This window comes from Morone saxatilis, unplaced genomic scaffold (genome assembly GCF_004916995.1).
Source record: "Morone saxatilis isolate NCDOM2014 unplaced genomic scaffold, NCSU_SB_2.0 Contig15, whole genome shotgun sequence".
Lineage (NCBI taxonomy): Eukaryota > Metazoa > Chordata > Actinopteri > Moronidae > Morone > Morone saxatilis.
This window is the reverse complement of record NW_023339707.1, coordinates 10,468,645-10,481,163: the sequence shown is the minus strand read 5'-3', so window position 1 is coordinate 10,481,163 and position 12,519 is coordinate 10,468,645. Positions and strand designations below refer to the sequence as shown.

Below are 12,519 nucleotides of genomic sequence, written 5' to 3'. Positions count from 1 at the left end.
CAATATCACCATACAGCTGAACGCCAAAGATCTAAGCAGCTTTCTCTATGTACCACAAAAGGATCCACTCCTCCCTCTTTATATTTGAATGGGGGCAAAAACAAAAGTGTTGCGTTTATAATTTTGTTCAGTGCATTTTAGTTAAAGGACCAGTGTGTAGAATTTAGTGGCATCTAGCGGTGAAGTTGTAGATTGCAACCCATGAATACAGCTCACCTTCCAAGCCTGTAGGAGAAACTACGGAGGCCATGAAACTCCCGAAAAATGCAAAAGGCCCTACCTTGAGTCAGTGTTTGGTTTGTCCATTCTTGGCTACTGTAGATTAGAAACATTGCAGTTTAACATGGCGACTCTGAGAAGAGGACCAGCTTCCTGTGTAGATAAAAAACAATTCTAATATTCAGGTGATTCACACTAATGAAAACATATATATATATTATATATGATATTCCATGTCTGCCAATAGATCATCCTAAATGTACACACTGGAACTTTAACTTACAAATATGAGATCGGTATCAATCCTCTCATCTAACTCTCAGAATTCGCTAAAAAAACAATACTCAGAATGTTGAAATATTCCTTTATTGATTTAGGGAAACATATACACAACTAATATAGTGTATAGTGGACTGTACAGTGAAGTGAAACAAATACAAGGAGTCTAATGCATGATCTGTCACGAGTTGTGATTAGCACTTGGTATGGTGATAACTAAATGTGTATGTCTCCTGTCTCCTCCATGAGCACAGAATTTATAGTGGAGTATGAGGAGAGCCAATGGGAGCCTGGCAGGTGGAGGGAGCTACAGAAAGTCCCTGGTATCCAGGCAACAGCCAAGCTGGCACTACATGGACACCTTAACTACCAGTTCAGAGTGTATGCTGTTAATGCTGTTGGACCTGGACCCCCCAGTGAGCCCACTAAGAGACACAGAACACTGCCTGCTGGTAAGACTTGCTCCCTTTAATTAACATTTTCTGCTGTGGTTATCTATTGATTGTAAAAGTATGCAAAGTTTTAACATTTCTTTTGAAATGTGCAAAGAGTTGCTGTGTGTGGCCAGCTTTTGGCCACAGGAGTTTGGAGCAGTTGGGGGTGTGGATATTTTTGGATCTCCGGAGCCCTTTAAGTCCCCAATTGTTAACTCCGGCACATGTTGCTGCTTATCCTTGGCTCATGCGTATATATGAAATGAGGATATTTGTATTACAATTTCCAAAGAGTCTGTTTCAGCTGAACAATATGGATAGATATTTGTATTTTAGCAATAAAAGACTAGATAGATTAATTATAGAAAATTAACTATATATTAACTAAATATATGATAATTCAACTTCTCTTCAAAGCTCCTGATAGAAACCCAGAAAACATCAAAATTCAAGGCCATCTTCCTCATCAAATGGACATTAGCTGGGAGGTAAGAGAAAGAGCATATCCGTATAAAAGATTGGACACTAGAAACCATTATAGTATGGAAGCATTTTGCAAGATTTCTAAGTCATCAGTACACTGTCCTCTTGCAGCCGCTGCTGCCTATCGAACACAATGGCCCAGGCCTCGAGTACAAGGTGAGCTACAGAAAACTGGGGGTGGAGGATGTCTGGAGGGAGCATCTGGTCAAAAGACACTCCTTTGTCGTGAGAAACACGTCCACTTTTGTCCCCTACGAGATCAAAATTCAGAGCAGGAACAGCCACGGCTGGGGACCTGAACCTAAACTTGTTACTGGTTACTCCGGAGAAGATGGTGAGTTATTGACTTGATACTACTGTTTGCGTTCATATCATTAATACATTCAACTCAGAATTCATATGTATATGCAACTTACTTTAATTCTGCTGTTTCATTAAAACATACCCTAAGGCTGAACTAGCACATGAAGCTGTAGCTGTTGTTTTTCTTGTCACTTACTTTAAACTTTTTGTGTTATCGTATCCCTCCCTGTCTTCAGTCGTCTTTTGGCATTGTCTGCGGGAAAATGTTTCAGGTTAAGTTCTTTCCTTTTTTCCCTTTTTCCCTTGGTTTTAACCCTGTGCAGGTGTGCAGTAGTGACTTGTCCTCCCCTCTAAAAAATAAAAAAAGAAGTGCTAAATCCAGAAGGTGGCAGATAACCTTTGTAGAGCAGAGGGATGTCAAATTTCCACTTCTGTCTCAGAAGCTGTGGGAGATTTGACGGATCACGACGCACTTTAGGCCCACTGAGGCACAGTGGCTGCTTCTCTCTCTAGTGTCTGCTGTGCCTCTATCCTTTCCTACTACCAGCACAGTAACATGTAGAACAGAACATATTGAAAGCATTTTTATTTCGGATTGGTGTTGTATTTCTCCCTGCTGAAAGAAGGAAAAAAAAGGCAGCTTTTAACAATGAAGATGCCTCATTTGGTGTCCAGACGAGTATTTATTTTTGCACATTGATGTTGATCTACCAGCGTCACTGTTTTTGTTTACCGTCTTAGCCAGCAACAGATCATTTCTGCAAAGCTTAAACCAAAAAGAAACATATTTTCTGTCTTTAGCATAACAGCTCAGACCATCCAATTAGGCTGTCTTTTCAGTTAATCTTCTTTCTTTAAAAAAGTTTTACTTGGTGTTAAAGAGTCTCTGCAAAGGTGGCCTGTTGTTTTTAATACGTCTGCATTCCTGACCTTCCTATATTTGTTCTTCAGTCCCTACTGCAGCACCACGGGATGTAGCTGTGGAGGTGTTCAACACCACTGTTCTGAGAGTTAGCTGGACCCCGGTTCCACCTGCCACAGTGAGAGGTCATCTAGGGGGCTACGATGTAAGTTTCCATAGTCCTGAAGTATGATTTCTTCTTGCTTCTTATAACTGAAGACTTTCAGTGGCAACACAGGTACTCTAAACAGCAATGATTTTGTAGCCCTTTACTTGTTTACATAAGATCTGTACAAGGAGGTAAAATGAAATGGAATATTGTAATAACGTGCAGTAATCACCTAATATTGACTTGTAATCAGAAATCAGAAATTAGTAGTTTAATGATTGTTACCAACTGTTAGTTGTACCAGTAGAGCTGACTCTGTATTGCTGATTAATAGTCGAAACAGGACATTATGAGTGAAACACTGACATCGCTTGTAAAGCATAAAACTCACAGTTTTCTAAAAATGAAGTTACATGTCAGTTAAATTTGACTAGGCTAGGGACATGGTGATTATAGTAATGAGCACATATAGAAAGATTATTCCCTGCAAAGTTTAAGGTTTTGTAGGATCTTTCCAACCTGATTCGTTTCCTCTTCTTCTGTTCAAACTCCACTAATGGCCCTTTTCTGAATGGTGTACCTTTTCTGGTGGAATGATTTTGTCATTAGTTAGCTAAGAAACAGCAGCACACCACCTGTAGAGGATGAACTCAGTGATGAGATTTCTGCATGTGCTTATAGAGGCATCTCAGTTTTAAAAGTAATAGTAGGCGTGTGATTTAAGCAAGACATTTGCACACTGGTGTATGACTTTTAATCTTTATTTTGTTTATTCAGTAATACAAAAATAATGTCTATGTCTGTATTGTAATTAAAAAACTTTAATTTAGTTAAGTACTTTACTACTCACATTTTGTCTTCCTGTACTGTCACCTGTATAGGTGTTGTCATTAAAAGTTTGTAGGCGGCACAGTGGTTGACAATGACAACATGGTTCTGTGAAGTAGCTATTTTATCACTTGAGGTGATTGGTAAAAACATCCACATCTCAGATTGACAGTTCATATGTGATTGTGTATTTGTGTGTACCTGATTCATTAAAGGAGAAACCAGGCATTAATTGCTACTCCTCAAAATATTCTACTTCACTTCTCTGTCTTACTCTTGGTCTCCATCTTTCTCCTTCTCTCCCTCCTCTCTGTGATTTGTTCAGACTTGTTCCTCACAGTTGTCCATTACTTCCCTCTCACAGGTTCACTGGTTGAGAAAACGGAGTCTGTTGAATCCCAACAAGATTTCAGATGAGCGCCAGTCCATGTCTTTTCCTGGAAATAGGACTCATGCCATCGTGCCGGGGCTTGAACCTTACTCCGAGTACAGACTCACTGTCAACGTTTTCAACAAGAAGGGCAATGGGCCCAACAGTGACCCGGTCACCTTTAGCACTCCAGAGGGAGGTGAGGCGACACAAACACACAACATATGAGTTTTCCTCATAGACACTTGTAAATACTCAAGCTAGGTACACTCTAGTTTGGTAAAGATTTTAAAGTAATCTTAAAAAGAATTTTAAGAAAAGCACACATTTCATTTACATTGAAATCTCGCTCCTCTCAAAAATGTGTTTGTGTGCTTATTGTTGCTTCACTAGTCCTTCACTGTGCAGAATAGTACATGTTCATCTGCTGTAGGAGGAAAAGTATCTCTGTGCTAACCTTAAGTTTAAGATTTAAGTACCTACAAGCATGATTTGTGACATTTGGAAATCAAGGTCTAGTGTGATCTAGGCACTTGAAACTCCAATGCACTTTTCAATAAAGTAAAAGACATTCTGTGTCCACTTTTGAAATTAAAAATATCTTCATAGATTCTGGACTTTTCAACGAGGAAGAAGAAGGAGATGTAATAAAAAAAAATCTTGCAATTGAACTTTTTGTGTAAAAACCATATCAGATAGAAATTTTAATTTAGTATCCATTTTTTGTATATGTCAGACATATTTGGAAGATCTTAAATAAAGTTGCTAGAGTACAATGTTTAGTCTGAAGACCAGGAGAGAAGGAAGAAGTCATCAAAGGTTTGTTTTACAATGTGAATGCTTAAAGGCTGCTCAGTGTTGGAGTTTTGTGAAATGACAAAGCTGCTTAAAACAGGAAGACTGTCATACTACATCAGTGTGTTTTTCATCTGTTTAACAAATAGGGAAGAGATAAGGAAGCTTTGAAAAAAAGAAAAAATATCAAGCATGAAAAGACACTTGACATGAAAGGAATTTTAACATATTTTGACATAACTGATTGTCTTGATACAAACATCCTTAAAATATTTTTTTAACACTAAAACAGACTGTCACTCTGATGTAAATTACAAATAAATAACAAGCTGCTTGAGAAAAATGTCACAGTACATGCAATAACATTACTGTCATTCTCATAGTTCCTGAGCAAGTGCCCATCCTGACCGCCTCCAATGCCCAGAAAGACTCCATTTTGTTGGTATGGGGTCCACCGCTGGAGGCAAACGGCATCCTCACTGGGTATCTCTTGCAGTACCACCTCAGTATGTGAACTCACAATGTTCTTTGTCTAATTACTCATTGACTTACACAGTGTAGACTTTTGACCCTGTATTCATTTTTTATTAATAGATTTCTCTTTGCTGTGGCTCAGTGTTTTGTCTGTAGTGTAAAATGTTGTGGGCAGAGTATAAGCAGGAGTGTAGCTGCAGTGATATTTAAAAGGAAGTGAGAAAAGATCAGGTTAGAGGGGAAAACCTGTGGAGGGGGTGGATGTGGGATAATAGTTTACCTTTGAGCCTACAGGTTTGATGCCTATTTAATAAACGTGAAAACATATTACATACACTACCATCTGTACCTTTCTTCCCTTTCCACTCGTCGCTTGTGTTATCATACCAGACACTAGGTTGCACTGTTTAACACTGAACAGCCCACAATGGTCTGCAGCAGAGTGCAGGCTGCATTAGAGTTTCCTCAGTGTTTCTTATCTCGTATCCTCCTGGACTGCAGGTTCTTTTCCAAAAGGATAATTTTGTTTGTGCCTCTTCTACAAATTTCTTTGGCGTTTATCACTCAGGAGCATTTCATTTTGCAGAAAACCCACCTTTATGCTTGAGAACAGTTAGGGTGAACAAGTGAGTGAGGCGCTTTCATTATGCTTCCTCTGTTTTCGAAGCCTACACTCTCGTTGGCTGACATTTCTAAAGTCTTTTGTGTAAAATGTGAAGGCAGAGACAGCCCTTTGCCGCCTCCACCAGCACCCACGGAGTCTGGCCAGCTCTTCAATACACTCTGTCCCCCTCTCCTTTCTGCTTTTTCCCATATCAGATGTCAGAATTTACACAGATATTCCCATATAATGCAGGCTGTGGGTGTTGGAGGTATTTCACTTAAACTGATTCGCCATGTAACTCGAGCATTTTTTAAAATTTTGTTAATTCTTTAGTGATAAAATGATGTGCTGTATGCACAGTCTGCACACCCAATCAAGTCATGAAACTGCTGTGTAATTAGTTAGTAAATCCTCGGATCATGTTCACAAACATGTAAAATATGCAGTTTTCTGTGCTGCAAACAACGTCAATTTTCCAAAGCGGCTCAACAGGCTTTGCACCTATTCAGCTTCCACCTGCATTTCAATATTGGCACAGTAATGACATCAAGGAGGTGGATTTTAGTGTGTTTCTCTTCTTTCTACAGTCTGCACACATACTGTACTTTGATCTATAATGCAAGTTTAGTGATACATTATGCTGCTTGTGATTGCTGCTCTTCTGATTTCCCTTTGCTGCTTCTGCCTTATTTTTAATTATTTTATTTCATTATTTTATTTTATTTTTGTTCCTTCTGCTTTTTACACCTGATCTTGTGTTTTTGTTTCTTCTATGTTTTTCAGCTTTTCCTTCTCCATTTCCACTACCCTAATCTTTTTTTTCCTTTTCTCCTCCTTCTCTTTTTATCCATTGCCACTTGTTTACACCCCCCGAGCTCTCCTATATCCTCCTTTCATCTTCTCTCGCCTTTCTTCATAAAGTATTCCTCCTCAGCTCACCTGTCACGACATGTATCTGCTACATTCACTTTCAGCATGAGCTAGCATGACATCTCTTCATCTTCCCCCTCCCTCAACCATTGACCCTCATTATAGTTGTGTTCCATTTACAACATGAGCCAACAGTGATGATCCATTGTATGGTCACTCATGCCTTGTGAACTGACCTGACATCTTTCTCCTTCCTCTATAGTTAATGAGACCACAATGGAAGTGGTTGATTCCCAGGAGATAAACATCAATGCGGCTGACACCACCCAGTGGTGGCTTGAGCGCTTAGAGGAGGGGAGCCTCTACCGCATCCACCTCCGTGCCTGCACTCGAGCAGGTTGTGGACCTCCGCTGGCACAGGAGTGCAGCACAGCTGCTAAAGCACGTGAGTAGATGAAATCAGTGTACCTGCAGTACACTGCAGTATGGCGAATAAGAAATAATTTGCATTGGTTTGGGTATGAAAGCCCCTCTAAGTTTATTTGAATTATACAGTAGCATACTACAGACATGGTAATTGCAATGTAATAATTCATACAAAGTGGGGTGATATTTATACTAATGATCGTAGTGAGTCTTAATGAAACATAGTTACAGGGAGTACTAATTAGCCTTTGAAAGCAGTTGTATAATATTGTATGAGTGAGAAAAACACCCTGATGATGTCAATATTATCTGTGCTTGGAAGCCACAAAATTTTACGGCTCGTGTTACACACTTGTGTCAAAGATTTTGAAAGAAGTTGGTGTTTACAAGGCATGGATGGTCTAATTAAAAGACTGTTTTCATTGCGTTGTGGGAATTGTGGGATCCAGTGTTTTTTGAGCTAGCCCCACACTAAATAAAAGTTGGGATGTTTTAACATCTGATGAACAGTTCTCTGTTACATATTTCTGCCTCTCTGGGTTTTCACTTGTCAAAACAGGCCATGAACCATTTAGAGCTTTAAATAAAAGCAAAAGGACTTTCCCTTGGACCATTTCTAAAAGAGACAGGGAGCTGATGTGGCTCATTTAAAACTATAGTGCTATGCTTCCTCTTTTTAGTTTTGTTTTGAAGTCTAGCAGCAGAGCTGTAAATAATTTTAAGAAACCTTTTTAAAGAAGCTGAGTGAAAAATTACATTAGTCTGCTTGACATGGTCTACACATAAACCACACAGAAAGAATGTTATTTTGGCCACTCTGCCGAAGTGCAGTTTAAAACTTACTTTAAATTCAAAGACACAGACTTAAAGCATGACTTCTGATTTGATCTGGGGAACCAGAGATCCAAGATTCTTGGACAGTGCATCTCTTTGGCCTTGAGGCCTAGTATACGTTTTTTTCTTTTTTCTTTGAGCTGTAGAATGATATTATTCATCTAGTTTTTGATTGCAGAAAGTCAGGATTCAAGTGAACTTAAGGCATTTTGTGATTTTGGCTCTACTGAAATGTATAATGATGTGTCATCTGCATAACTGTGAAAATTTATATTTACACACCCTGAAGACATAACCTAAAGGAAGTATGACATGTGGAAAGACTGCATATAAGATCAAAGCAGCTTCCCAACGCTACAACAAACTTGTAGTGTTACTTCCTTGATACCATCAATAGCTGACAACATACACTTTTTGTATGTATTAAACAAATGAATACCATCATCAGAAAGTCATTTCTGAAGGAAACAGCAATGTTGTGACTAGTCGTGGTCACTTTTTGTCCTAAAGTCTGTTTATCCCTAAGAGGGAGGCTCGAGAATCTTATTGTTCAAGTTGTTTTCTTTTTAGGATCAACAGCCTGTTTTAATTTTCAGGATACAATCTTCAAAGCTCTAGTTGTACTGTAACGGAAAGCACATGCATTTACTCTGAAACCTTTGAGGCAAAAATTAAAAATAGTTAGTTGTATGAATGAATTAGTTGTGTGAAGTCAGAGCAGGTTTTAAGAGCTAAACCATTATAGAGCAAAATTCTGTAGAACTTCCACTGTAGAAGAAGACTATTCTATCAGTGCATACAGCCTTATCATAATGGGCCCTTTAGAAACTAAACATCCAGTTCAGCTTTTCTGCATATCCTTTCAGTGGCTCTCCATGATCTCTTTAGCACTCGGATGGAGTTGATACATGATGGTGATGTTCTGTCACACACCCCTTTATGGCCATGAGTGTTCATCAGGTTGTTGTTCAGGGTGTCATCCATTTCAGCCACAGAGCTGGTCTCACTGAGTGAATTAATGAGCTGTTAAGTTCGGAGAAAAAAACCTCTGCTGTAGCATCTTTGACCCCATTCTGAACTGTGATTTGTCTGATGTTTGTAGTTAAAAATTTGTGGAAAAAACAGCCCATTTGATATCACCTGATCACATATGTTTGGATAATGATGTGTTGCCACAGTGATGTGCTGAGTAAATTCTAATAGATTAGAAATTGCAAATGTGCAGGTCCCCATTAAAAATTATTCTTTCAAAACAGGTGATTACCAGTGAGAATTCAGGAATAGCATGGGATAACTCTGTATGAAAACTGTATGTCCACATTTCAGTTCCAAAGCATTCAAAACGTGAAAATATGTCTAGATCAACCTCAGTACAGGTAGTTTGATTTTAAAAAATAGTCACATCTTCTCTCTTGTCCTGGCTAACTGAACAACTTCAGCTAACTTGTCAATTTTCACACACTACATGCAAATCCTTGTCTGTTATAACATTAATTGCTAATATGGCATACTTTTTGTTTTGTTTTCGTAGAAAAATTAGACAAACCCTGGTGAAAAATTGGTTCAGTTTACTGTATGTGTTGCTTTCAGCCTATACATTCTACCCCATTTCTGGTTTAAACGAACCAACTTGTACCTTTCATAAAGTAAAGCCATACCCTTTTCTCAATGATTTGCTAAAAAAAAAAAAGTGTGGTTTGTTGAACCATATAATTTAATTAAGCCAATTTGGCTAGTAGCTTAACAACATTACCTGGCACCATTCCGATTTAGCAGAATTTGGCAGGTGTTCAGCTCTGATAGTACGCACTAAACACTGAATATGAACTTTGTGACAGTCCTTTAAAATTCCTCCCTCCATTACTTGGCAGGCAAAAAGATGTGAATGCATGAGAAAATATGTGTCCACTATCTCTGAATGTTTTAATAAAAGTTATTCATTCCTCTCTGGCTTTTGTATTGGACGATGGACGTCCAGCCTGAGAGCCATTAGAAACATTGTTTGTAAATATGGTTGAGTAGAGGCTCGGCAGGGAGATAAAATGGTTCTGTTTTGGAGCACTGTCCTCAGGGCATGTTAGTCACAATGCAGCAAAGTAGATTTATGGATGCCAATAGCACAGAGCAGGGGCACCGTGAATTTAATGACACTGATGGGGAGTGATGGAGTGACAGGGAATAAAATGAATGCATGAGTTACCGAGCACAGGCTACGAAGGGTTCCTTTTAGATTTCACCTTTGTGACTCAATAAGCTTTTAATGCTTATCACCATTTAGTTAGGATAAACATTTGTTTAGCTTTAAAATAGTCTGGACAAATTACGCACTGGCATACCAGAACAAAAAAACAGCCAGTATGAGCAGATGTGTGTGTGTGTGTGTTTCCATGTGTCTTTGTTTGAACGGCTTGTAATGCAAAGAGAGTGGCTGAAGTGGGAGACAGAAAAAACACAGAGGGATGGGGTGATACATCTCTGAGAAAGAGGGGCAGGAAAAACTGAGAGAGAACAGCTAACAACCATAGCGGAAGAGTGTGGAAGACAGAGAAAAAATATCTATTTTCCTCCATCAGGTCTCATGAGATAACAAAGAAGCACAGATAAAGCAGACTGCAAACATGACAAAAAGCAGAGTCACACAAAAATAACCAGTTCCTCCAGAGATTAAATTATTTGCTCCATGGCACAGCATTTGAACACCCAAGTTGTTATCGCCAACATGTTTGCTAATGGCTTGAACTTAATATTTGAAAAAGTTTAGTTAGAAACATAGTAATCAAAAGTTGTCTTCATCTTCACTGCAATGAGCTCAGGATTCAGCAATCAGAGCAGGACAGGCTGTGTCAGTGTACAGCAGTGTTAATTGTTTTATATGAGTTCAAGTAGGGAGACACAATATTCCCACTAGACAATGTGAGAACTAATATAGACAACATGTGCAAAATTGAACGATGTGTGTGCCACAGGTAATGAAACAATTATACCAATGATTGCAAATTTAGTCCATGTAAAATCAATGCAACACTGGAAAATTACCAACCCAGTGTGTTTCAGACCAATACCTACATAGTGAACACTATGTGACACATTTCCCATAACTTAATCCAAAACCAAATGATATTTGTAATTTAATATTCACTTATTAAATTCAGGTTAATCCAATCCCAAACAGTTTTTATTTGTCATTTTGTGTAAAAGCACAAATCCTCAAAATTCTTAAAGAATAGAAATACATACTGTAATGACTATGTAGCTACTAGCTACAGTATAAAGCAAAGCAGTATAGAAAAGTAATTGCAATTAGCACTGGGATTATAAACAGTAGCTGTGTTTCAAACCATATCTGAATACTATAAATAGCATATGTATGAATCGTATTGTACTGTTTGGCATAATGCAAGAAATTAGTTGTGGAAGTGGTTGTAATCAGTATTTTAATGAATCAAGAGATAATTATCACCCAAATCTGCAACTCCCTTAGACTTTATGGAGCTTTATAGCGATTATTGAGTATCAGCTCCAATGGACAATGGAATATTATTTTCAATTAACACCACAATCAAGCTAATATATTCATAGTGTCATCTAGTGAGTACATACATTTTTTTAAATACACTATGTAGGATCTTTTTTCTCCACAGTGCCCTCTGGTGGTGCAGCTCTCCACCAGGCACCAAATCCAAAACAACACTATCAAACATATCTGCCATTCAGGCATAAACGTACGTGTGGTTATATTTGTGAGGATGCACTGCCCATGTTTTTTGTGGTGTGTGTGGACGTACATGCATGTGTGAGTGTGTGTGTGCCTGGTCTATAAACCTTAAAGCTGGCTTTCCATATATCTGTAATCTTGTGCTGTATTTCATTTTCTTTTTATCCCTCTGAAGATTTGTCCCCGACTCCAGCTGTGGCCCCTGTTCAGAGCAGTATGTATCACTGCCTGCAGCTTGCTAACATAGAAGTAGCAGTAGAGATAGACAGGGTTGTGTAGGTGTTTTGGTGTAGCGAGTAGCTGGCCATAGCCTTGTGAAACATTTGTGCTTTATTGTAGTGCAGATATAGTTTGGGTAATTCCTGAATACTTGAACTTTTCTTTGTAAAAATATAGTGTCAAATTGATAACTACTGCTTGAATTTGCAATTCAGATGTGTTATGTAGAATCAAACACTGCTAAGTAACAGTGTGTTTACTACTGTACTTGCACAGTTACAGCATTACTTCCCTTAGTTTTTAGTCTTTCAGTTTTCCTGGTTGCTCTAACAATCGTGCCTTCATTTAGTCTATAGAGATCACTTGTTGCACAATATGGAGCATTAAACCTGACAGCATTGTAGCAGGAATCTAACATCTGAGGCTTCTCTTTCATTTCAGACCACAACTGCTCTCTCTTCTTTCCCAGCTCTATCCGCAATTCTACTCATCCTCCTCTAGGTATATAGCTTACTTTCACACATGCATACCCAATGATATCCCTTGTGATTTCATCTTGATGTACCTCAACTTTCAGCTAACAGTGGGATTCGAGACATGGAGTCGTTGCAATCTATTCTGATATCCACTCGTGGAGGTGGTGGTGGTGGGGGGGG

The 12,519-nt window shown here is 38.6% G+C and overlaps 1 protein-coding gene across 3 annotated transcripts in view; it reads left to right on the top strand.

The window, feature by feature from the left end:
• Positions 1-12,519, top strand: part of LOC118324684 (neural cell adhesion molecule L1-like protein) — a 49,485-nt gene that overhangs the window by 29,170 nt on the left and 7,796 nt on the right. For all 3 annotated transcript variants that reach the window (XM_035657134.1, XM_035657132.1, XM_035657133.1), the window contains exons 17-23: positions 753-950; positions 1,350-1,420; positions 1,527-1,749; positions 2,670-2,785; positions 3,921-4,125; positions 5,105-5,227; positions 6,932-7,114. In XM_035657134.1, coding sequence (XP_035513027.1) covers positions 753-950; positions 1,350-1,420; positions 1,527-1,749; positions 2,670-2,785; positions 3,921-4,125; positions 5,105-5,227; positions 6,932-7,114 — 1,119 coding nt within the window. The remainder of the gene's footprint in view (positions 1-752; positions 951-1,349; positions 1,421-1,526; positions 1,750-2,669; positions 2,786-3,920; positions 4,126-5,104; positions 5,228-6,931; positions 7,115-12,519) is intronic.